Source organism: Scylla paramamosain, chromosome 16, assembly GCF_035594125.1.
Source record: "Scylla paramamosain isolate STU-SP2022 chromosome 16, ASM3559412v1, whole genome shotgun sequence".
In the NCBI taxonomy this organism is placed as follows: domain Eukaryota; kingdom Metazoa; phylum Arthropoda; class Malacostraca; order Decapoda; family Portunidae; genus Scylla; species Scylla paramamosain.
Window position 1 is genome coordinate 20,310,519 of NC_087166.1, and position 27,898 is coordinate 20,338,416.

The 27,898-nt window shown below is 38.9% G+C and overlaps 1 protein-coding gene across 1 annotated transcript in view; it reads right to left on the reverse strand.

The window, feature by feature from the left end:
• Window positions 1-4,178: 4,178 nt before the first annotated feature.
• Window positions 4,179-27,898, reverse strand: part of LOC135107824 (ionotropic receptor 93a-like) — a 101,233-nt gene continuing 77,513 nt past the window's right edge. Inside the window, exons 9-10 of the mRNA XM_064018113.1 lie at window positions 17,570-17,713; window positions 4,179-4,365 (exon numbers count right to left, since the gene is read on the reverse strand). Coding sequence (XP_063874183.1) covers window positions 4,180-4,365; window positions 17,570-17,713 — 330 coding nt within the window. The 3' untranslated portion in view covers window position 4,179. The remainder of the gene's footprint in view (window positions 4,366-17,569; window positions 17,714-27,898) is intronic.

The following is a 27,898-nucleotide window of genomic DNA, read 5'->3' on the forward strand; positions in this document are numbered from 1 at the left end:
AACCTCTTATGCGTGTTCCTTGTTGTGATTCTCCCTTCCTAGAATATGCCTATGGATTCTTTCCTATCAGATTGAGTGATTGGCAGTTGTATAATATTCCCTTGCCCCGTGGTGGGTAAAACAGGCTAATGACACCTTTCATGTAACCTGGTATTACAACCGTTTCTGTAAAGGGTACAAGAATCAAAAGAGGACCTTTGTAACCCATAGTAATCCCTGCATCAAGTCACATAGATGGTTATTTGGGGAAAGCTAGCACAGTTTAAGGCAACTGTAATAGGAGCAGCAATAAGTGGTTATTAAAGTATATATCACATCTCTCTCTCTCTCTCTCTCTCTCTCTCTCTCTCTCTCTCTCTCTCTCTCTCTCTCTCTCTCTCTGTAATATATATATATATATATATATATATATATATATATATATATATATATATATATATATATATATATATATATATATATATATATATATATATATATATATATATATATATATATATATATATATATATATATATATATATATATATATATATATATATATATATATATATATATATATATATATATATATATATATATATATATATATATATATATATATATATATATATATATATATATATATATATATATATATATATATATATATATATATATATATATATATATATATATATATATATATATATATATATATATATATATATATACCCTTCTTCTCCGATCACAATCTCATATCTGTATCTTGTCCTATCGCTCCAATCCCTCCTCAGGATCCCCCTAAGCGAAGGTGCCTCTGGCGTTCTGCCTCTGCTAGTTGTGGGGACCTGAGGAGGTATTTTGCTGATTTTCCTTGGAATGACTACTGCTTCCGTGTCAGAGACCCGTCTTTGTGTGCTGAGCGCATAACAGAGGTAATAGTGTCTGGCATGAAGGCGTACATTCCTCACTTAATTTCTCGTCCTAAACCTTCTAAATCTTGGTTTAACACAGCTTGTTCGCGTGCTATATATGATAGAGAGGTGTCCCACAAAAGGTACTTAAGCCTTCCATCACCAGAATCTCATGCACTTTATATTTCTGCCCGGAACCATGCCAAGTCTGTTCTCCAACTAGCCAAAAACTCATTCATTAACAGAAAGTGTCAAAACCTTTCAAGATCTAACTCCCCTCGTGACTTCTGGCATCTAGCCAAAAATATCTCCAATAACTTTGCTTCTTCTTCTTTCCCTCCTCTGTTTCAACCTAATGGCACCACTGCTATCACATCTATTTCTAAAGCAGAACTCTTCACTCAAACCTTTGCTAAAAACTCTACCTTGGATGATTCTGGGCTTGTTCCTCCCTCTCCTCCACCCTCTGACTACTTCATGCCACCTATTAAAATTCTTCGCAATGATGTTTTCCATGCCCTCGCTGGCCTAAACCCTCGGATGGCTTATGGACCTTATGGGGTCCCTCCTATTGTTCTCCGAAACTGTACCTCCGTGCTTGCACCTTGCCAAGTCAAACTCTTTCAGCTCTGTCTGTCAAATTCTATCTTTCCTTCTTGCTGGAAGTTTGCCTACATTCAACCTGTTCCTAAAAAGGGTGACCGTTCTAATCCCTCCTATTGCTTTAATTTCCTGCCTATCTAAAGTTTTTGAATCTATCCTCAACAGGAAGATTCTTAAACATCTATCACTTCACAACCTTCTATCTGATCGCCAGTATGGATTCCGTCAAGGCCGCTCTACTGGTGATCTGGCATTCCTTACTCAGTCTTGGTCATCCACTTTTAGATATTTTGGTGAAACCTTTTGCTGTTGCCTTGGAGATATCAAAAGCTTTTGATATAGTCTGACACAAAGCTTTGATTTCCAAACTACCCTCCTACGTCTTCTCTCCTCTCTGCAACTTCTTCTCAAGTTTCCTTTCTGACCGTTCTATTACTGCTGTGGTAGACGGTCATTGCTCTTCTCCTAAATCTATTAACAGTGGTGTTCCTCAGGGTTCCGTCCTGTCACCTATTTTCATTTTATTATTCATTAATGATCTTCTAAACCAAACTTCTTGTCTTATCCACTCCTACGCTGATGATACCACCCTTCAGGAGGTAAACATTTCACGCAGGGAAGCCACAGAACGCTTGACTTCTGATCTTTGTAAAATTTCTGATTGGGGCAGAGCAAACTTGGTATAGTTCAATGCCTCAAAAACTCAATTCCTCCATCTATCAACTTGACACAACCTTCCAGACAACTATCCTCTCTTCTTCAATGACACTGTCCCCCTCTTCTACACTGAGCATCCTTGGTCTGTCCTTTACTTATAATCTGAACTGGAAACTTCACATCTCATCTCTAGCTAAAACAGCTTCTATGAAGTTAGGTGTTCTGAGACGTCTCCGCCAGCTTTTCTCACCCCACCAGCTGCTAACTCTGTACTAGGGCCTTATCCGTCCATGTATGGAGTATGCTTCACATGTCTGGGGGGTTCCACTCATACTGCTCTTCTAGACAGGGTGGAATCAAAAGCTTTTCGTCTCATCAACTCCTCTCCTCTAACTGACTGTCTTCAGCCTCTCTCTCACCGCCGCAATGTTGCATCTTTAGCTGTCTTCTACCGCTATTTTCATGCTAACTGCTCTTCTGATCTTGCTAACTGCATGCCTCCCCTCCTTCCGCGGCCTCGCTGCACAAGACTTTCTTCTTTCTCTCACCCCTATTCTGTCCACCTCTCATCCCTTTCTCTGGTAAACTCTGGAACTCCCTGCCTGCTTCTGTATTTCCACCTTCCTATGACTTGAATTCCTTCAAGAGGGAGGTTTCAAGAAACTTATTCATCAATTTTTGACCACTGCTTTGACCCTTTTATGAGACTGGCATTTCAGTGGGCATTTATTTTTATTGGATTTTTGTTGCCCTTGGCCACTCTGCTTTCTACAGAAAAAAAAAATTATATATATATATATATATATATATATATATATATATATATATATATATATATATATATATATATATATATATATATATATATATATATATATATATATATATATATATATATATATATATATATATATATATATATATATATATATATATATATATATATATATATATATATATATATATATATATATATATATATATATATATATATATATATATATATATATATATATATATATATATATATATATATATATATATATATATATATATATATATATATATATATATATATATATATATATATATATGCACACACACACACACACAAAAAGTGTTTGTGTGTGTGAGTGTGTGCGTGTGTGTGTGTTTATATATATATATATATATATATATATATATATATATATATATATATACGAGTATATATATATATATATATATATATATATATATATATATATATATATATATATATATATATATATATATATATATATATATATATATATATATATATATATATATATATATACACACACACACACACACACACACACACACACACACACATATATACGGTGTGTTTGTGTGTGTGTGTGTGTGTGTGATACTGGTAACTGGACAAATAAAAATTTTAATGACAGTTTTATTTATATCTATTTTTTTTTCCATACATATTTCTGTTCACGTTACAAACATTATCTTTTAATGATTTAAGATTCCAATGTTACCCCATCCTGTCTGTCACTCGGGGTGAAACGCCCACCATTCTGGTACACCGTAGGTGTTGAAGGATATAGGTTATGAGGTTCATGTTCCTGTGAAGGAAAAGAATGTTTATAATCCTACCTTTATGAGTGTGTGTGTGTGTGTGTGTTTATATATATATATATATATATATATATATATATATATATATATATATATATATATATATATATATATATATATATATATATATATATATATATATATATATATATATATATATATATATATATATATATATATATATATATATATATATATATATATATATATATATATATATATATATATATATATATATATATATATATATATATATATATATATATATATATATATATATATATATATATATATATATATATATATATATATATATATATATATATATATATATATATATATATATATATATATATATATATATATATATATATATATATATATATATATATATTCGTCGTGCCTTTCAATTATATTTTTTTCTTGCAAAAAATTCCACAATGAAGAACATAGCAGCAGTAGCGAAGCCGATGCACAGGATGACAAACAGGCCCTGCAGGTGTTCCATAGTGAGAGAGATTGTCTCTTCCGAAGAATCCTCAACCTCGCTCTTCTCTGTTTCACTTGGAGAACCTGAGTCTTCTCTCTTATACTGAAAACGAGAGAGAGAGAGCTGTTATGGGAAATCTGAACATAATTTCATATTGCTGGGTGTGTCTTGTAAATACATATCAAAATATGATTAAATGATTAAATTACATGATATTATGTAATGTATATTGTTACGCACAGTGCCTTGTTTACTGCAATAGCAAAACAAAGGCAAAGGAGAGAGATAATGAAGAATAGAAAGAGACAAGGGAGTGCTAGGTACACAAAATGTAGTGCGCAGATTTGTATAGTCTATTTTCTTGAAAAGCCTAGTATATATATATGTATATATATATATATATATATATATATATATATATATATATATATATATATATATATATATATATATATATATATATATATATATATATATATATATATATATGCACTTCCCCCTCTTCATATTACCATACTGAAACTCTAATAAAAAACTAATATTTATAATGGGAATATTAAATTTCAACTGGCCCCTTTACTGAGCATGAGCAAACGTGTGCGCGAAGGGCAAGACCTGTCGACAGGCTCGCCGTTCCTCCTCTTCCCTCTCCTTCCTTTGTCATGTGATCAAGCAACTAAGCGCGTTTGTCTGTGTGAAGAGCTCCTACTTCTGGGGATTGTGTCCTAAGATTGGGACTTTTTATGCATTTAGTGACAATCAGGGCATTTTGTCTTTTTTTAGGATATTCTGGGGAATCGTGGTCGCCTCAAGTGACAATTTAGGGATTTAAAGCTATTACTATCCTAATACTTAAAATTATTTCTTGTTTTTTTACTGAATGACTGCGCAAGCAAGCATTTCCCATCAGAGTCGACAATATTGAGAATTCAGCCAATCATGAGCAGAAATCAGGATCATCGGCTCAGGCTTGGGATCAGCTGACTCATCCAGTTCCCAGTTTGGTAACATCAGACTCCTACTCACAAGCTTCTTTTCTTTCTTTCTTTTTTTTTTTTTTTTTATGTACGAGGGACACTGCCCAAGGCCAACAAAAATTCAATAAAAAAAAAAAAGCCCATTGAGATGCTAGTCCCAGAAAAGGATTCAAAGCGGCAGTAAAAAAATTGAAGGATAAGTGTCATGAAACCTCCTTCTTAATAGTACGACAACAGCAATAGAACGGTCAGAAAGGAAACTTGAGATGAAGTTACAGAGAAAAGGATAGAAGCCGTAGGAGGGTTGTTTGGAAATCAAAGCTTTGTGCCAGACTCTATCAAAAGCTTTTGATATGCCCAAGGCAACAGCAAAAGTTTCACCAAAACCTCTAAAAGACAATGACCAAGACTCAGTAAGGAAAGCCAGAAGATCACCAGTAGAGCAGCGTTGACGGAACCCATACTGGCGATCAGATAGAAGATTGTAAAGTGATAGATGTTTAAGAATCTTCCTGTTGAGGATAGATTATAAAACTTTAGATGGGTAGAAAATTAAAATAATAGGACGGTAGTTTGAGGGATTAGAACGGTCATCCTTTTTAGGAACAGGCTGAATGTAGGCAAACTTCCAGCGAGAAGAAAAAGTACACAGTACACACACACTTACAGCATATTTATGTTTGTTTGTGAGTTTTTGTGAGTTGTTGTTAAATGTACTTCCTTCAATATATATATATATATATATATATATATATATATATATATATATATATATATATATATATATATATATATATATATATATATATATATATATTATATGTGTGTGTGTGTGTGTGTGTGTGTGTGCAGTGGGCACCTGCCGAAACGATAAATTACTCATATTAAGGTCTAAAGCATTGGATCAGGGGGTCCTGTGAACTTATCATTAAACCCAACTGTGACCTTACTGAATGTTTCCCTTTGTGTCTCACAACACAAGGGAAAAGTCACATCCTGCCCTCTAAAAACAACTCTCTTCCTTCACACAAAACTACAAGCACCTAACCACAAACACCCTTCACTCAAAATTCAAAATTAGCATAGCGACTCCTACACCAGCCTCGGACTCCCGATCTGTGGAGGGGACTACGAATGTCCCCAGGTCGGACTGCTCATTTGATATCGACCCTAAGTGTCTTGATACCCCTCTCAACTTTTTCTTCATTAACTCCTGCAACATTCTTGGTCTTAGATCTAATTTTCAATCTGTAGAACACTACCTCTTCTCTACTAAATTTCATCTCCTTTTCCTCAGTGAAACGCAGGTTTCTGAGGCAACTGACAGTAACCCCTTTTCCGTTCCGTCCTACTTTATCCTCATTTTCAATCCAAATTTGGATGTTGCGTTTATGTGCGCAACGACTTAACCTGTTCTAGTGCCGACGCTCTTCAGTCTTCCAAATTTTCCACCATCTGGTTACGACTACAGAGTCACTCTCAAACTAAATTTACCTGTGCTGTATACCTCTCACCTAACTCCTCTGACTATAAGAAATTCTTTGACTACTTAACTTCCAAAGTGGAGCACATTCTGACTCTCTTACCTTTTGCAGAGGTATTACTTTGATTTGGCTTTGGCTTTCCTCTCCCTACACTGACCATCCTTGTGAACTAGCCTTCAACTTTGCTATCCTCCATGACCTAGAGCAACTGGTGCAACACCCTACTCGTATTCCTGACCATCTTGGAGATACACCCAACATTCTTGACCTTTTCCTAACTTCTAATCATGTTTATGCTTTCACCCACTCTTCTCCGTTGGACTCCTCCGAACGCAGTCTCATATATATATCTTGTCCTATCGCTCCAATACCTCCTCAGGATCCCCTAAGCAGAGGTGCCTGAGGTAGCCGAGGAGTTATTTTGCTGATTTTTCTTGGAATTACTACTGCTTCCGTGACAGAGACCCATCTCTGTGTGCCAAGCGCATAACAGAAGTGATAGTAAACTAAACTAAAGCTTCCAAGCCACGGTTTAACAGAGCCTGTTCTCATGCTATATATGATAGAGAGGTGGCCCACAAAAGCTACTTAGCCTTCCATAACCACAATCTCGTGCGCTTTATATTTCTGCCCGGAACCATGCCAAGTCTGTTCTGTAACTAGCCAAAAATTCATTCATTAACAGAAGGTGTCAAAATCTTTGAAGATCTAACTCCCCTCATGACTTCTGGCATCTAGCCAAAAATATCTCCAATATCTTTGATTCTTGTTTTTTTTCCCCTTTTTTTATTTCAACCAGGTGGTACCACTGCTATCACATCTATCTCTAAAGCTAAACTCATCGCTGAAACTTTTGCTAAAAATTCTACCTTGGACGATTCAGTGTTTTTTCCTCCCTCTCCTCCACCTTCTGACTACTTCATGCAAAATTTCTTCGCAATGATGTTTTCCATGCCCTCGCTGGCCTTAACCTTTGGAGGACTATTGTTCTCCGAAACTGTGCCTCCGTGCTTGCACCTTGCTTAGTCAAACTCTTTCAACTCTGTCTGTCAACATCTACCTTTCCTTCTTGCTGGAAGTTTGCCTACATTCAACATGTTCCTAAAAAGGATGACCGTTTTAATCCCTCAAACTATCGTCCTAGTGCTTTAATTTCGTGCCTATCTAAGGTTTTTTAATCTATCTTCAACAGGAAGATTTTCAAACATCCATCAGAGAACACCACAAAACACACAAAACGCCTGACTTTTGATCTTTCTTAAATTTCTGATTCTAGCAGAGCAAACTTGGTATTGTTCAATGCCTCAAAAACTCAATTCCTCCATCTATGAACTTGACACAACCTTTCAGACAACTATCCCCTCTTCTTCAATGACACTCAATTGTCCCCATCTTCTACACTGAACATCCTGGAAACTGGAAACTTCACATCTCATCTCTGGCTAAAACACCTTGTATATAGTTATGCGTTTTGAGACGTCTACGCCAGTATTTCTCATATCCCACCTGTTAACTCTGTACAATGGCCTTATCCGTCCATGTATGGAGTATGCTTCATATGTCTGGGGGGGATTCCACTCAGAGACAGTAGACACCTGCCGAAACGATAATTACTCCCAGTGAGGTCTTAAGCACTGGATGAGAGGGTGCTGTGAACTTATCATTAAAGCCAGCTGTGACCTCACTGAACGTTTCCCTTTGTGTCTCACAACACAAGGGGGCAGTCACAGCCTGCCCTCTGAAGACAAATCTCTTCCTCCACACAAAACTACAAGCACCTAATAACACACACACCCTTCACTCAAAAATTTTTAAATCATCATGGCGACTTCTACACCAGCCTCGGAGTCCCCATCTGGGGAGGGGACCATAAATGTCCCCAGGTCGGACTGCCTTTCTGTCGACAACCCTAAGTGTCTTGACACCCCCCCACAACTTTTTCTTCATTAACTTCTGCAACATTCGCGGTCTAAGATCTAACTTTCAATCTGTAGAACACCACCTCTCCTCTTCTAAATCTCATCTTCTTTTCCTCACTGAAACTCAGGTGTCTGAGGCAACTGACAGTAGCCCTTTTTCTGTTCCCTCCTACTTTCTCTATCCTCATTTTCGATCCAAAGCTGGATGCTGCGTTTATGTGCGCAATGACTTAACCTGCTCTCGTGCCCACGCTCTTGAATCTTCCGAGTTTTCCACCATCTGGCTACGACTACAGAGTCACTCTCATACTAAATTTATCTGTGCTGTATACCTCTCTCCTGACTCCTCTGACTATAAGAAATTCTTTGACTACTTAACTTCCAAAGTGGAGTACATTCTGACCCTCTTCCCATTTGCAGAGACCTCCATTCTTGGAGACTTCAATGTTCACCACCAGCTTTGGCTTTCCTCTCCATTCACTGACCATCCTGGTGAACTAGCCTACAACTTTGCTATCCTCCATGACCTAGAGCAATTGGTGCAACACCCTACTCGTATTCCTGACCGTCTTGGAGATACGCCCAACATTCTTGACCTTTTCCTGACCTCTAATCCTTCTGCTTACTCGTATGCTGTCACCCTTTCTTCTCCGTTGGGCTCCTCCGATCACAATCTCATATCCTTATCTTGTCCTATCACTCCAATCCCTCCTCAGGATCCCCCTAAGCGAAGGTGCCTCTGGCGTTTTGCCTCTGCTAGTTAGGGGGACCTGAGGAGGTATTTTGCTGATTTTCCTTGGAATGACTACTGCTTCCGTGTCAGAGACCCGTCTTTGTGTGCTGAGCGCATAACAGAGGTGATAGTATCTGGCATGGAGGCATACATTCCTCACTCTTTTTCTCGTCCTAAACCTTCTAAACCTTGGTTTAACACAGCTTGTTCTCGTGCTATACATGATAGAGAGGTGCCCCACAAAAGGTACTTAAGCCTTCCATCACCGGAATCTCATGCACTTTATATTTCTGCCCGGAACCATGCCAAGTCTGTTCTCCAACTAGCCAAAAACTCCTTCATTAACAGAAAATGTCAAAACCTTTCAAGATCTAACTCCCCTCGTGACTTCTGGCATCTAGCCAAAAATATTTCCAATAACTTTGCTTCTTCTTCTTTCCCTCCTCTACTTTAACCAGATGGCACCACTGCTATCACATCTATTTCTAAAGCTGAACTCTTTGCTCAAACCTTTGCTAAAAAGGACGATTCTGGGCTTGTTCCTCCCTCTCCTCCACCCTCTGACTACTTCATGCCACCTATTAAAATTCTTCGCAATGATGTTTTCCATGCCCTCGCTGACCCAAACCCTCGGAAGGCTTATGGACCTGATGGGGTCCCTCCTATTGTTCTCCGAAACTGTGCCTCCGTGCTTGCACCTTGCCTAGTCAAACTCTTTCAGCTCTGTCTGTCAACAACTACCTTTCCTTCTTGCTGGAAGTTTGCCTACATTCAACCTGTTCCTAAAAAGGGTGACCGTTCTAATCCCTTAAACTACCGTCCTATTGCTTTAATTTCCTGCTTATCTAAAGTTTTTGAATCTATCCTCAACAGGAAGATACTTAAACATCTATCACTTCACAACCTTCTATCTGATCGCCAGTATGGGTTCCGTCAAGGCCGCTCTACTGGTGATCTTCTGGCTTTCCTTACTGAGTCTTGGTCATCCTCTTTTAGAGATTTTGGTGAAACTTTTGCTGTTGCCTTGGACATATCCAAAGCTTTTCATAGAGTCTGGCACAAAGCTTTGATTTCCAAACTACCGTCCTACGGTTTCTATCCTTCTCTCTGTAACTTCATCTCAAGTTTCCTTTTTGACCGCTCTATTGCTGCTGTGGTAGACGGTCACTGTTCTTCTCCTAAATCTATTAACAGTGGTGTTCCTCAGGGTTCTGTCGTGTCACCCACTCTCTTCTTATTATTCATGAATGATCTTCTAAACCAAACTTCTTGTCCTATCCACTCCTACGCTGATGATACCACCCTGCACTTTTCCATAGACGTCTTTTCATAGACGTCCAACCCTTCAGGAGGTAAACATATCATGCAGGGAAGCCACAGAACGCCTGACTTCTGATCTTTCTAAAATTTGTGATTGGGGCAGAGCAAACTTGGTATTGTTCAATGCCTCAAAAACTCAATTCCTCCATCTATCAACTCGACACAACTTTCCAGACAATTATCCCCTCTTCTTCAATGACACTCAACTGTCCCCCTCTTCTACACTGAACATCCTTGGTCTGTCCTTTACTTATAATCTGAACTGGAAACTTCACATCTCATCTCTAGCTAAAACAGCTTTTATGAAGTTAGGTGTTCTGAGACGTCTCCGCCAGTTTTTCTCACCCCCCCCAGCTGCTAACTCTGTACAAGGGCCTTATCCGTCCATGTATGGAGTATGCTTCACATGTCTGGGCGGTTCCACTCATACTGCTCTTCTAGACAGGGTGGAATCAAAAGCTTTTCGTCTTATCAACTCCTCTCCTCTAACTGACTGTCTTCAGCCTCTCTCTCACCGCCGCAATGTTGCATATCTAGCTGTCTTCTACCGCTATTTTCATGCTAACTGCTCTTCTGATCTTGCTAACTGCATGCCTCCCCTCCTTCCGCGGCCTCACTGCACAAGACTTTCTTCTTTCTCATCTCTATTCTGTCCACCTCTCTAACGCAAGATTTAACCAGTATTCTCAATCATTCATCCCTTTCTCTGGTAATCTCTGGAACTCCCTGTCTGCTTCTGTATTTCCAGCTTCCTATGACTTGAATTCCTTCAAGAGGGAGGTTTCAAGACACTTATCCACCAATTTTTGACCACTGCTTTGACCCTTTTATGGGACTGGCATTTCAGTGGGCATTTTTTTTATTAGATTTTTGTTGCCTTTGGCCAGTGTCCTTCCTACATAAAAAAAAAAAAAATACCACATTTCTAGACAGGGTGGAATCAGAAGTTTTTCGTCTCATCAGTTCCTCTCTTCTAGCTGACTACTTTCAGCTTCTCTTTCATCACCGCAATGTTGCACCTCTAGCTATCTTCTACCTCTATTTTCATGTTAACTGCTCTTCTGATCATGCCTCCCCTCCTCCCGTGGCATCGCTGCACAAGACTTTCTTCTTTCTCTCACCCTTATTCTGACCACTTATCTAATGCAAGAGTTAACCAGTATCCTCAGTTATTCATCAATATTTCTGATAAACTCTGGAATGCTCTGCCTGCTTTTGTACTTCCACCTTCCTATTACCTGAATTCCTTCGAGAGAGAGGTGTCAAGACACTAATCCTTCATTTTTTATTACCGTTTTGGACCTTGTTCTGGGACTGACATCTCGGTGGTCTTTTTTTTATTTTTTTTATTGGATTTTGGTCAGTGTCCCTCCTATATATATATATATATATATATATATATATATATATATATATATATATATATATATATATATATATATATATATATATATATATATATATATATATAAAATTCTCATTTCCAGTGGATTTCTTTTAGAAGTTTCTCCCAAAACATATTGTCGCAAACATATCAAAACTTTTGATGAAGCTTTGCAAAAAATCTGTAATATTTCGACTTCCCTTACTATGATCTCTCTCTCTCTCTCTCTCTCTCTCTCTCTCTCTCTCTCTCTCTCTCTCTCTCTCTCTCTCTCTCTCTCTCTCTCTCTCTCTCTCTCTCTCTGTGTGTGTGTGTGTGTGTGTGTGTGTGTGTGTGTGTGTGTGTGTGTGTGTGTGTGTGTGTGTGTGTGTGTGTGTGTGTGTGCGTGTGTGTGTGTGTGTGTGTGAGTGTGTGTGTGCGTGTGTGTTTTCTTGTAAACATATTAACATAGACATCCACAGTTCACCTCTATTCATCTTCCCTACTAATAATGGAAAGAGATTGCCAGGTTTTCTCTGACTTCCATTCCTGCACTTTTTAATTCCTGAAGCGTTAGGCTTCTGAAAAATAGCGTAGAAATGCGCATGGTAAAGTCATTAGCATAAATTTTGATAGTAGAATAAGTAAACTTAGGAGAATGATTGACCTTCAACAGGAAAAACAGTGGCGGATAGGAAATATTCTTGTAGGACACAAATGTTAATAATAAATTTTTGATGAAGAACAGTAGCTGTCTACCAGAAGAGAAATTTTAAGGAACAGAGAAATGTTTAGAAACCATGGGAAGGTAAGCCTTTACATAGACTTTATCGGAAACATTTTTTTTCTATGTCTAAGAACTCTAAAGAAGATCAGTGAGAAAAGCCTTTTATGAAAGTCATACTGGCGGTTGGAGGGAGGGCTGTGAGTGGAGAGATGTCTCTGGATATTGTTATTTAGGACAGGAAATGAATGGCTGCTTACATTATATTACATTATATATGGAGAGACAGAGGACGAAGAGTTCGGCCAGGCACGATGCGAGCATAGAAGCACCATTTTTAGGAAAGATAGAATGTACTATTTCAGTTCAGTCAACGTGGACGTGATTGTGATGGATTCGAACCCCCTAGGATTTGCGTTCATTCTCTGCATGAACGGCACTGTGGCAATGGGCGGAATTGCTGTTGACATTGAACAGAAATGTGCGTTTCAGAATCGAGGACACGGCTTTGTGTACTGCTGGCGAAGCTAGTGACGAAGTGGGTGGGGTTGATGAGCAGGATTTTAGTGCGACCTGACCCTGTGACAAACCCGTTGACGACTGTGTGAAAGTGGTCTCGGAATAACGAGCCTGTTGTCCTTCTGGAGGTGGTATTCGGTGCACTGTGCAGCCAGAGCCATGTACGAGGATGAATTGGAAAATTGGATAGCCAAGGGTTGGCTAATACCGTATGATGAACAGTATGTTCATCATACGCAAGGAGGACCCATCACATACCAACATGGATGAGCTCGACGTGGTCGTCAAGGGCCTCATTCTTTGCCCTAGCCTGGCAACTAACGGATGTTGACTAATGACTGACAGTATATCTGGAAAGAACAGACTAAAAACGAAAGCAGTGAATGAGATGCTCATTAGATGTACCGGCATTGTCACTTCATTGGTGGAAGAGCGCGGGTTGCAGGTTGATGTGACCCTCATACTATCAACAAACAAGGCGGACGCCCTGACACGCATGCCGCATCGGTGGCTTGAGGCCTCCACCGCAGACTAACCCTTAAGTGTGTGCATGGCCATGGAGGAGGAAAGCCCTGAGGAGTTAATACAACGAGTTTACAACATCGAGGGTCATCCTGGTGTGAGGTGCACACTGTACTTCGCGAAGTGCGCCAATGTGGCGGTCACCAAACAGCAGGTGAGGTCAGTAGTAACCACTGCGAAGAGTGTCAATCCATCAACCCAGCGCATGTGAAATGGGATAAAGGTAACCTTGAAGTACAGGAGCTATGGAAGAGAGTCGCGACGGACATAACACATTATGGTGTACACACTTACCTAACACTCATAGACTGCGGGCCGTCCAGAGGGTGGATTCATCAAAATCTAAATTGTTCGAGCTTGAACCCGTTATTTCTTGTTCAGTCCTGGTCACTGATCCTAAGAATTTTGCTTACGTCTTCTTTGTTATAACCCTTATACCACTTAAAGACTTCTATCAGGTCCCCTCTTAACCTACGTTTCTCTAAGCCCTAAGGAATGTAAATTTAACAGATTCAGTCTCGCTTCGTAAGGAATACTCCTCATCCCTATATCTTTTTAGTCATTCTCCTTTGTACTGATTCTGATAGACCTATATCCTTCGTGCAATATGGGGACCAGAACTGCACAGTGTAGTCTAGATGAGGTCTGACCAGCGCCAAATATAATTTAATATTACTTCTAGCCTTCTACTTTTAACACTCCTAAAAATTAATCCTAATACCCTGTTTGGCCTCTTTCTGGCCTCTATGCATTGCTTTCTTAGACGGAGTTCAGAGCTAACTGTAACTCCTAAAACTTTTTCGTAACCTGAACCTTCTAGAACTTCGTAATTTATTGTGTACCTTCTGTGTGGGTTTCCTTTACCTACGCTAAGTACTTTGCATTTGTTGATATTAAACTGCATTTGCCATCTGTCTGTTCATTCGTTCATCTTATCCAAATGTGCCTGCAAGATGATGGCATCTGATGCTGACCTAATTAATCTACTTATCTTCGTGTCATCCGCAAATTTACTAAGATCATTACTAAATCCACTATCCAAGCCATTGATATATATTAAAAAGAACAATGGTCCTAATACTGATTCCTGTGGCACGCTACTAATTACTTGACCCCACTCGTATTTAGAGCCGTTTATTACAACTCTATATCGTCTGTTGCTTAGCCTCTACTTCATCCGGTGTAACACCTTCTCATCTATCCCATGCGCCCTAACCTTTCTCAGAAGCCTCTGATGGCCAATATTACCTAAGCTGCATTACTCCTGACAAAAGTTAGTTTCTTTACAAGTTACTAAGGCTTTTGTAAATAACATTGCATTTTAAGCTGCCTTTAAGCATCTTATATATTATCTTTGTGCTTATTCCTTATAAACACTACTATCAGCTAAAAGTAAAAGTAAAATAAGAACATTCTTGTTGATAAAAGTAGCTTTTTCAGCCTTCATGGAATTCCAACAACAATGTCCCACTTCGCCCTCACTGCTGAAACGAGTGTTAGGAGTTCCTTGCTGGAAAAGCTGTGGCATGGGCTTATTGTTGTTGCTATTAGGCTCGCGATTATATAATGATCCTCATGGGCCCTGGCGAAATCCTGCAAGGCTATCACAGGAAGATACAGGGGAGGTGGATGACAGCTGGTTGTCGTGATGTGTGGACACCTGAGGCTGCCAAGTCGAGTGTTGTGACTGCAGGCCGATGGTTGGAAGCATAGTTCAGTTCGGCGAGAGTGGAATCACGGGCAATGGAACAGTGGTGCTCGATAGGGCGTCGGTTTTTGTACAAGGGTTTCGCCATGTTCGAGATTTGTGACTCGTTCTCCAGTAGCAAACGATGAAGGAGCATATGTGTAAAATTCCATATGTAAACTAATGTGAGGCCATTTCTTTTTCTCTCATTTTTCAGTTCTAATGATGATCATTTAAAAAAAAATATATATATATATATATATATATATATATATATATATATATATATATATATATATATATATATATATATATATATATATATATATATATATATATATATATATATATATATATATATATATATATCAGGCACTGGTCATGTAGAATGAATCTTTTATTACACATTAATACAATAAATCACCTCTTGAATCATCAATAACTAAAATTATAAATATTATTCACCCATGTACTGAAATACTCTGAAGGTCAAGCACACGCACATGTAAACCTATCACATTTTAATGTAAGCTTGGAGGTGATTAGGTCTTTCCTGTCTCTAGAAAATTCTGGCGGCTACCAGCTGCAACAAGTTTCGTACCTTATCAGGCCTCTACTATGTCGTTCCTGAATAGCGATTTACCAACTCTGGTACCGGCATGGTAACTTGGCCTTCGTAAGTGGGCCTAGCTGGTAAGTTTGATGAATCCAGGCCCAGGTATGTTGTGTGGCGTCCACAAACGACTGCGAACGTCATATAATAGCTGGAGCAAGTCTTCTTTGAACGCGGAGCACACGTTCCGTCAAGGAATTGGACTGCAGAGAGGTGTCACCGTTCCATCAAAGTCATCACTGCGACAAAGAACAACTCACTCGCAGAAGCAGTGTGTTTGTACAATTTGACGCCAAAAGACGACTGTACTACATCGACAGCTCCAGCTAACGCTATGTACAGGTACACTGTCAGAATCAGAGGAATATATAGCATTAAGGACGACGCAGGGGAAGCTAACAACCCTTACCGCTCCGGAGATTAAGTCAGGGTGTGGCATCACGACGCTCGATGCATTCGATGTTACTGGATAGGAGCAGTCACCGGAGTTCTGTCTGACTAGGCTGTTGAGGTCGATGGTGTTCCCAAACATGTACGAAATTTACGCCATTGTTTTCCCTCCACAGAATCCCGAAACGAAAGCGAAGTCACTACTGATGAATATGAACTACATATTTGTTTGCCCTTGCGGGATGCTGTGCAAGATGAGGCAGGTTAAGATAGAAGTATGACGGATGCAGATGAAAAGGCGGTCCCAGGGGACGAGGATGCACCACGCCATGTGGGGCTGAGGTCCTCCTCAAGGCAGAGGAGCGCTGGAGTATGCACTTTTAGTGAGTAGATATCACTGGGCAGTGTTTGTTGATAATGTAATCCATGACCACTGTTTAATGTTATAGATAGTTGTTACTGTAATTGTTGGGCGGGGAGTAAAGTGAGACTGCTTCATGAGGCGAGGCGAGTAGAGGCAGGAGGCAACGAGGAGGGCAATGGGCAGTTGTATTCAGCCATGCCATCTGACAAGCAGCCTGCTCCCTCACCACATTTGATAAGTGAAGGTGGCACAGTGACCGTTGTTTCTACATCCTACAACTGCTACTACTACTAGAAGTAGTACTACTTGTCCCAGAAAAATCTATTTTTTTTCTCAGCTGACAGTTCGCACGTCACCGCATCTTCCTTAAGTGTCTTTATCCCTTAAGGAAAAACCTGTACATTCCTTTCCTTTTTGCACCCCAACATGGATTTTTTATTAGTAGCAGATAAATACCGATTGACTTCTCCATCGAGAGGGCACTTCGGGACTAGACTCTGAAACGAGCACACTCTATGCCATCTACCTCTTTAATAAACAAAGAAGCTACCATATGTGATTCCATCGACTTCAACACTACAAAAGACTCTCAAGACATCACTCTTAACTAAGAGAGTACAGTAATAGTCTAAATACAAGAGGAAGGTACAAAGAGCTAAAAAAAAAATCTGAAATATATGATAAATATCACCTTTTTCACTAGAGTGAGCGTCTCTTCAAACCACCTACTAACGAGGCCGGCTTCGAATATCCAGTTTATCACAATGTTGAAATTTCTCTTAAGTGGTGAATGACTCTGGACTCCCATGGCCACACTGTAAGGCTGGAAGCATTCCTGTTGGAAAAAAAAAAATATTAGATTTACCACCTATCATTTACTCTTACAAATTATTTGTAACTTTTCTTTATGAATGAGGAATTATTGTAAATTATCAAAAGCAATGTTGAACGTGAAGCTTTGCAAAATGAAATAAATACGTTTTATATGAAGAAACATAATTGTCTCTTTCTTTAGTCATACAAGGGAAAACAAAATACAACGAATACGTGTTAACTATTCGAATGGATCGATGATAACAACAGCCATTATCTCTCTATCTATCTTTATCTATCTATCAAATAATATATATATATATATATATATATATATATATATATATATATATATATATATATATATATATATATATATATATATATATATATATATATATATATATATATATATATATATTTCGAATGTGCGCCATCACTTGTTCTGGATTTTATTGTCACCTCTATTCTGAAATTATAATTGTTACTTGCCCAGTCGATTAATAATGCTTGGTGAGGCTGTGATTCTGGTAGCTTGGAGGTCATGGGTAGTTGGTTGATATATATGATATGTGCGAATAAAAGACACGATGATGAGAGTTCTTCTTGATTTAATAATAGGAAGTTTGTATACGTTGGATTCGAGAAAAAAATAATACGTGACGATTGATTGCTCTCTCTCTCTCTCTCTCTCTCTCTCTCTCTCTCTCTCTCTCTCTCTCTCTCTCTCTCTCTCTCTCTCTCTCTCTCTCTCCCTCGGAAGTGATATGGATGATGACTGAGCAGCGTCTCTTATATATATATATATATATATATATATATATATATATATATATATATATATATATATATATATATATATATATATATATATATATATATATATATATATATATATATATATATATATATATATATATATATATATATATATATATATATATATATATATAAATAATTGTTAACACTGATACAGTTGCTTTCCCCCACGAAAAATGCGCCTTCGCATTTGGATATAACAATAAGGCAATAGAATGGGAGCAATTAACAGATGATACATGACATCAGAGAGACAGTAAGGAATGAGAACCTTAATAATAACATACAGGCATGATAAGATAATATAATACATGTACAACACATATAAGTAAAGAGAAATGTATTCATATATACATGATATTGAAATTGGATGATTAAACCTTAGAATGAGAACAATGTTTCAATCTGCAAGCTGGAGTCCCTTGAAGGATCTGTTAAGTCAGAACGTAATGATACCTGATGTGCACACTCATCATAGAATCCCTTGGTCACACGCTTCAAATGATCGACATGGACGATCTGTTCCCCTAAGGTTTTGAGATCTAGAATTTGTGATGTCATAATTTTGCTCTGCCTTGTTGAGAAGTCTGCTAGTGTAAGCTAATACGCGATGTGAATATTTCTGCATGAGAACAGCAGCGATTCCAAAGCCAGAAGCGTCAGTGTATAAGATGAAATCTTTCTCAAAATTTGGAAAAGCAAGAACAGGTGCTTTACACAAGGCAGTTTTAGGAAGATCAAAGGCATCTTGTTTCTTTTAAGACCAGATAAATGCATCATTTTGTTTGAGCAAATGAGTGAGAGGTTAAGCGATAAGAAGAATTGTTTGATTTGATCGATATTAGTAGGAACAGGGAAATTTTTCACAGCATTTATCTTGTCATCTAAAATGTGAATATCATCTCTATCGACTTTGTGGCCAAGGAATTTGACTTGCTGTTTGAGAAACGAACATTTTCTGAGTTTGAACTTTAAGCCAGCAGCTTGAAAGCGTGACAGCACGAGAAACAGCGTCTGAAAATGATCATGTAAAGACTTTGATGCAATGATACTGTCATCAAGGAAGCAGAACACACTTTTTCCGATAAGGCCTGAGAGAACAGAATTCATCAGCCTCTGAAACGTTAGAGGCGATATACGTAGACCTTGGGCCATGCGTTTTATTATAAATTGGCCAGAGGAGGTAGTAGAGGACTCATGTGGGAGCACGTGGGAGCGGCCAGGAGAGAGAGAGAGATAGAGAAAGAGAGCACGTGGGATATCAGCGTCGCACTTGCCTCGATAGGAAGTGATATTCTTATATCGGTGTGTACTTACGAGTCTTCGTGTGAAAGCAGTATATGGCCGTGAAGTTTCCTCTAATTCAACTTGGAAGAATCCTGAGTGTAAGTCTCAAAGAGACTGAAGATCACCTAATCTCGGTATTGGATAACGGTCAGCAATGGTAGATGCGTTGAGTTTTCTGAAGTCGACAACAACACGCCAATTGCCTTGTTTCTTTGGAACGAGTTACAAAGGAGCGTTACGAGGTAAACAGGCAGGTTCCACTACATCCTGAAGTAACATACCTCGCACAGCTTCATCAAGCAGAACACGACTGTGTGGCACCCTTTAGCTGGGGGTGTAAGATGGTCTGGACCCAGGCGTCAGATGAATATCATGGGTGATGACGTCTGTGGGGCTCAGAGGTTCATCAGGGAGCGAGACAACGTTCCTCAAAGAATTTAGGAGAGTGAGTAATTCATGTTGAGATTCTGGGAAATCAAGTAGAGATATGTGATCATCCGTGACAGGCGGGAGAGAAGACATGTCATGGCAATCAGATGCAGATACATTACTGATAGAAGAAGAAGATAAATCATCCAAGATTACAACTTTCTCAGAGTAAGGCAAGGCTTCTCCGAGTAGCACACCTGCTTTGAGTCTGACAGGCGTAGATGTGACATTTTTTCAGCCCGATTTTGCAAAATCCATTTTCATCGAATATGGTAAGAACGGATTCTAACTCAACACATTTGCATGGAGATTGTTGTGCATAACAGAGGATATCAGTGCCTGATACAGCAGATTGAACCTTAGCGTTTACAACATGTAAAGCACATTCAGATAGAGTTAACGGATCTGCTAGGAAGATGTGTTTACAAGGAGTTACACCGTGATCTGACTGGGAAGTTCATTGAGAATAAGGCTATGAGACAGGCAAATTAGGTGACATAACACAGGAATCCGGTGTAGATAACGTCTGATAGCTAGTAGAAAGAAGAGTTGCAATAGATGTCACTACGCCAGCAAGAGAGGAAGCATCAGAGGGAAGAACAGTAGGAATATAAGTATCCCCTTGAGCGATTTCATTGATGGGAGGGAAAAAACTGATATAATATTTCCACATGGGGGTTGAAGCCTATGAGAAGATCAGCATTCAAAGATACATCAGATGCAATATAAAAATAATCATATATGTCTGGTTTCTGGGGTGATAAAGATAATGATAAGAGTACTTTCCCATAAGGTAAGAAAATTTTCCCAGATATACCATTGAGATTAACATCAGGAGGTAATGTAGTGATGAGATCTTGGGAATAGGAAGAAAGTTTCTGAAATACATCCATTTTGATAAGATTAACTGCAGCACTTGTGTCAAAGAGGACTTTGTGTGATACAGAGTGACGCGTAACATCTGTGATAATGCCACAGAATAATCCAGCATATCGAATGTTAATTAAAGAAAGGAGGATGTGTGAAGCATACCTTGTGTTTTGTACGATGTTTAGGTACATAGTAAGAAGACTTCAGGACAGGCGATATCATGATGGATTTGTTAGGGAAGGGCGTAAAGAGTTTTCCGACGATGTTTGTGGAGACTGAGATTGTGCATGATAATGCCTGCAATCTTGTAAGAAGTGACCTATCCTTGTGTGGAAGGAACAGAAAGTTTCAGGATTGAAGGAGTGCCTTCCTGAACTATCGAGAACAACTCTACACTGTGGAAGAACATGACCTGGCAGCTTGCAATGGTTGCTGGTGACATTTCTTGATCTTGATTTCAATCGAGTATACTGATAGCAAGATGAAGGGGATGTACGTCTAATGTAACGTCTACGAGAAGGAGAACGGGAAGGTGGGTGATGGGGAGAGATGAGTGAGTCAGATGAGTAAGCAACAAGAGCTCGAACAGGTTCAGAGATGGGAAAGGGACGCTTATCAAAAATGACTTTGTAGACGTCATATATGTAGTCTGATTTGTGAAATTCGATGTCACTGCGACCTGGAAAATGGGAGCATCGATAAAAGGATGTGAACAAGATATAAGCTATTAGCCTCTTAACCCATCTGATATGAGTGAGTCATTTGTAAACCAATTTGAGCCTTGGAGTTGAGTGATCAATTCAGGAGGAGGAGGCAGTAGACACCTGCCGAAACGATAATTACTCCCAGTTAGGTCTTAAGCACTGTTCAGGGGGTGCTGTGAACTTATCATTAAACCCAGCTGTGACCTTACAACACACAACACATGACGGCAGTCCCAGCCTGCCTTCTAAAGACATCTCTCTTCCTCCACACAAAACTACAAGCACCTAATAACACACACACCCTTCACTCAAAAATTTTTAAATCATCATGGCGACTCCTACACCAGCCTCGGAATCCCCATCTGGGGAGGGGACCATAAATGTCCCCAGGTCGGACTGCCTTTCTGTCGACGACCCTAAGAGTCTTGACACACCCCTCAACTTTTTCTTCATTAACTTCTGGAACATTCACAGTCTAAGATCTAATTTTTTTATCTGTAGAACACCACCTCTCCCCTTCTAAACCTCATCTTCTTTTCCTCACTGAAACTCAGGTGTCTGAGGCAACTGACAGTAGCCCCTTTTCTTTTCCCTCCTACTTTCTCTATCCTCATTTTCGATTCAAAGTTGAATGCTGCGTTTATGTGCGCAATGACTTAACCTGCTCTCGTGCCCACGCTCTTGAATCTTCCGAGTTTTCCACCATCTGGCTACGACTACAGAGTCACTCTCATACTAAATTTATCTGTGCTGTATACCTCTCATCTAACTCCTCTGACTATAGGAAATTCTTTGACTACTTAACTTCCAAAGTGGAGCACATTCTGACCCTCTTCCCTTTTGCAGAGACCTCCATTCTTGGAGACTTCAATGTTCACTACCAGCTTTGGCTTTCCTCTCCCTTCACTGACTATCCTGGTGAACTAGCCTACAACTTTACTATCCTCCATGACCTAGAGCAATTGGTGCAACACCCTACTCGTATTCCTGACCGTCTTTGAGATGCGCCCAACATTCTTGACCTTTTCCTGACCTCTAATCCTTCTGCTTATGCCGTCACCCTTTCTTCTCCGTTGGGATCCTCCGATCACAATCTCATATCTTTATCTTCTCCTATCGCTCCAATCACTCCTCAAGATCCCCCTAAGCGAAGGTGCCTCTGGCGTTTTGCCTCTACTAGTTGGGGGGACTTGAGGAGGTATTTTGCTGATTTTCCTTGGAATGACTACTGCTTCTGTGTCAGAGACCCGTCTTTGTGTGCTGAGCGCATAACAGAGGTGATAGTGGCTGGCAAGGAGGCGTACATTCCTCACTCTTTTTCTCGTCCTAAAATTTCTAAACCTTGGTTTAACACAGCTTGTTCTCGTGCTATACATGATAGAGAGGTGGCCCACAAAAAGTACTTAAGCCTTCCATCACCAGAATCTCATGCACTTTATATTTCTGCCCCGAACCATGCCAAGTCTGCTCTCGAACTAGCCAAAAATTTCTTCATTAACAGAAAATGTCAAAACCTTTCGAGATCTAACTCCCCTCGTGACTTCTGGCATCTAGCCAAAAATATCACCAATAACTTTGCTACTTCTTCTTACCCTCCTCTATTTCAACCAGATGGCACCACTGCTATCACATCTATTTCTAAAGCTGAACTCAAAACTTTGTTAAAAACTCTATCTTGGACGATTCTGGGCTTGTTCCTCCCTCTCCTCCACCCTCTGACTACTTCATGCCACCTATTAAAATTCTTCGCAATGATGATTTCCATGCCCTCGCTGGCCTAAACCCTCAGAAGGCTTATGAACCTGATGGGGTCCCTCCTATTGTTCTCCGAAACTGTGCCTCCGTGCTTGCACCTTGCCTAGTCAAACTATTTCAGCTCTGTCTGTCAACATCTACCTTTCCTTCTTGCTGGAAGTTTGCATACATTCAACCTGTTCCTAAAAAGGGTGACCGTTCTAATCCCTCAAACTACCATCCTATTGCTTTAATTTCTTGCCTATCTAAAGTTTTTGAATCTATCCTCAACAGGAAGATTCTTAAACATCTATCACTTCACAACCTTCTATCTGATCGCCAGTATGGGTTCCGTCAAGGCCGCTCTACTGATGATCTTCTGGCTTTCCTTACTGAGTCTTGGTCATCCTCTTTTAGAGATTTTGGTGAAACTTTTGCTGTTGCCTTGGACATATCAAAAACATTTGATAGAGTCTGGCACAAAACTTCGATTTTCAAACTGCCCTCCTACAGCTTCTATCCTTCTCTCTGTAAATTCATCTCAAGTTTCCTTTTTGACCGTTTTATTGCTGCTGTGGTAGACGGTCACTGCTCTTCTCCTAAATATAATACAGTGGTGTTCCTCAGGGTTCTGTCCTGTCACCCATTCTCTTGTTATTATTCATTAATGATCTTTTAAACCAAACTTCTTGTCCTATCCACTCCTACGCTGATGATACCACCCTGCACTTTTTCCACGTCTTTTCATAGACGTCCAACCCTTCAGAAGGTAAACATATCACGCAGGGAAGCCACAAAACGCTTGACTTCTGATCTTTCTAAAATTTCTGATTGGGGCAGAGCAAAATTGGTATTGTTCAATGCCTCAAAAACTCAATTCCTCCATCTATCAACTCGACACAACCTTCCAGACAACTATCCCCTCTTCTTCAATGACACTCAACTGTCCCCCTCTTCTACACTGAACATCCTTGGTCTGTCCTTTACTTATAATCTGAACTGGAAATTTTACATCTCATCTCTAGCTAAAACAGCTTCTATGAAGTTAGGCGTTCTGAGACGTCTCCGCCAGTTTTTTTCACCCACCCCCAGCTGCTAACTCTGTACAAGGGCCTTATTCGTCCATGTATGGAGTATGCTTCACATGTCTGGGGGGCGGTTCCACTCATACTGCTCTTCTAGACAGGGTGGAATCAAAAGCTTTTCGTCTCATCAACTCCTCTCATCTAACTGACTGTCTTCAGCCTCTCTCTCATCGCCGCAATGTTGCATCTCTAGCTATCTTCTACCGCTATTTTCATGCTAACTGCTCTTCTGATCTTGCTAACTGCATGCCTCCCCTCCTCCCGCGGCCTCCCTGCACAAGACTTTCTTCTTTCTCTCACCCCTATTCTGTCCACCTCTCTAACGCAAGAGTTAACTAGTATTCTAAATCATTCATCCCTTTCTCTGGTAAACTCTAGAAGAGAACAAGATCTTGAAAGGTTTTGACACTTTGAAGGAGTTTTTAGCTAGTTGGAGAACATACTTGGCATGGTTCCGGGCAGAAATATAAAGTGCATGAGATTCTGGTGATGAAGTCTTGAGTACTTTTTGTGGGCCACCTCTCTATCATGTATAGCACGAGAACAAGCTGTGTTAAACCAAGGTTTAGAAGGTTTAGGACGAGAAAAAGAGTGAGGAATGTACGCCTCCATCCCAGACACTATCACCTCTGTTATGCGCTCAGCACACCAAGACGGGTCTCTGACACGGAAGCAGTAGTCATTCCAAGGAAAATCAGCAAAATACCTCCTCAGGTCCCCTCAACTAGCAGAGGCAAAACGCCAGAGGGACCTTCGCTTAAGGGGATCCTGAAGAGGGATTGGAGCGATAGGACAAGATACAGATATGAGATTGTGATCGGAGGAGCCCAACGCAGAAGAAAGGGTGACAGGATAAGCAGAAGGATTAGAGGTCAGGAAAAGGTCAAGAATGTTGGCCGTATCTCCAAGACGGTCAGGAATGCGAGTAGGGTGTTGCACCAATTGCTCTAGGTCGTGGAGGAGGAGCCAAGGGACACCCACTCCTCGGAAGCAAGTATGAACGACGACCAATGCAGCAGGGCGTGGCGTGGAGCAGGGTGAAGCCACAGGGAGGAGTCACGTGGGAGCACGTGGGAACGACCAGGAGAGAGAGAGAGAGAGAGAGATAGCACATGGGGTATCAGCGTCGCACTTGCCTCAATAGGACGTGATATATATATCGGTGTGTACTTATGAGTCTTCGTGTGTCTTCGATCACACGAAGACTCATAAGTATATATATATATATATATATATATATATATATATATATATATATATATATATATATATATATATATATATATATATATATATATATATATATATTGAAAGAGAGAGAGTTTCTCTCTCTCTCTCTCTCTCTCTCTCTCTCTCTCTCTCTCTCTCTCTCTCTCTCTCACGATTATGATTTTAATATATATATATATATATATATATATATATATATATATATATATATATATATATATATATATATATATATATATATATATATATATATATATATATAGTTTTTACTTCAGATTTTTTTTAAGGAACTTTAACATATTAAAATAAAAAGCAATAAATAAAATTATTAAAAAAATTTATTTCAGGATTAACATTGGTTCTATTAAAATAAAAAGAAAAACACATTTTATTAAAATAGATATAAAACTTACAAATTTTGTGCAATGGCATGTGGGTACTGTAGTCCATCTCCGTTTGTATGGTCATCCGTGAGCTTTTTTAACTATTCATTAACAATTGCATATTTTTTTTTTTTTTTTTTTTTGTTTCTAGGCACAATACCGCATAAAACCTGTTGTATTGTTAGTTCCCAATCATGTTGTTCCTTCTTTTGAGTTTGGTCATAATGCGAGATAAATTTAGATGAACGTTTGACATTCGTTGTTGAAATGTGCGGTGCCAACCTTCAACTGAATTATTTATGCGTGGTATTCTTAGCAAGGTCTTTTCTCTTACATTCCGTAAGGAGATATCAAAACTTGGACGGCGTCGCCTTGCCCTTTGTACAGCATCTAACCAAGTAGTTTCAAAGTAGACAAGAAATTTTCCTCATCTAATGAAGCCATTAATTCATTAAATACGTTTATGACATCCTCCTTTGGAACGAACGTCAGTGCTGTAAGATTTTTTATTAGGAAAGCATTCATTGGCTCATTATACCAATTTTGCAGGCCACAATACCCAAAAGCATTGACCGAAATAAAATATATATATATATATATATATATATATATATATATATATATATATATATATATATATATATATATATATATATATATATATATATATATATATATATATATATATATATATATATATATATATATATATATATATATATATATATATATATATATATATATATATATATATATATATATATATATATATATATATATATATATATATATATATATATATATATATATATATATATATATATATATATATATATATATATATATATATATATATATAAACATCGGGATGTTTTTTTTTTTTTATGTAGGAGGGACACTGGCCAAGGGCCAATAAATCCAATAAAAAAAATGCCCACTGAAATGCCAATCCCATAAAAGGGTCAAAGCAGTAGTCAAAAATTGGTGGATAAGTGTCTTGAAACCTCCCTCTTGCAGGAAATCAAGTCATAGGAAGGTGGAAATACAGAAGCAGGCAGGGAGTTCCAGAGTTTACCAGAGAAAGGAATGAATGATTGAGAATACTGGTTAACTCTTGCATTAGAGAGGTGGACAGAATAGGGGTGAGAGAAAGAAGAAAGTCTTGTGCAGCGAGGCCACTGGAGGAGGGGAGGCATGCAGTTAGCAATCTCAGAAGAGCAGTTAACATGAAAATAGCGATAGAAGATGCAACATTGCGGCGGTGAGAGAGAGACTGAAAACAGTCAGTTAGAGGAGAGGAGTTGATGAGACGAAAAGCTGTTGATTCCACCCTGTCTAAAAGAGCAGTATGAGTGGAACCCCCCCAGACATGTGAAGCATACTCCATACATGGACGGATAAGGTCCTTGTACAGAGTTAGCAGCTGGGTGAGAAAAATTGTCGGAGATGTCTCAGAACGCCTAACTTCATAGAAGCTAGAGATGAGATGTGAAGTTTCCAGTTCAGATTATAAGTAAAGGACAGACCAAGTATGTTCAGTGTAGAAGAAGGGGACAATTGAGTGTCACTGAAGAAGAGGGGATAGTTGTCTGGAAGGTTGTGTCAAGTTCATAGATGGAGGAATTGAGTTTTTGAGGCATTGAACAATACCAAGTTTGCTCTGCCC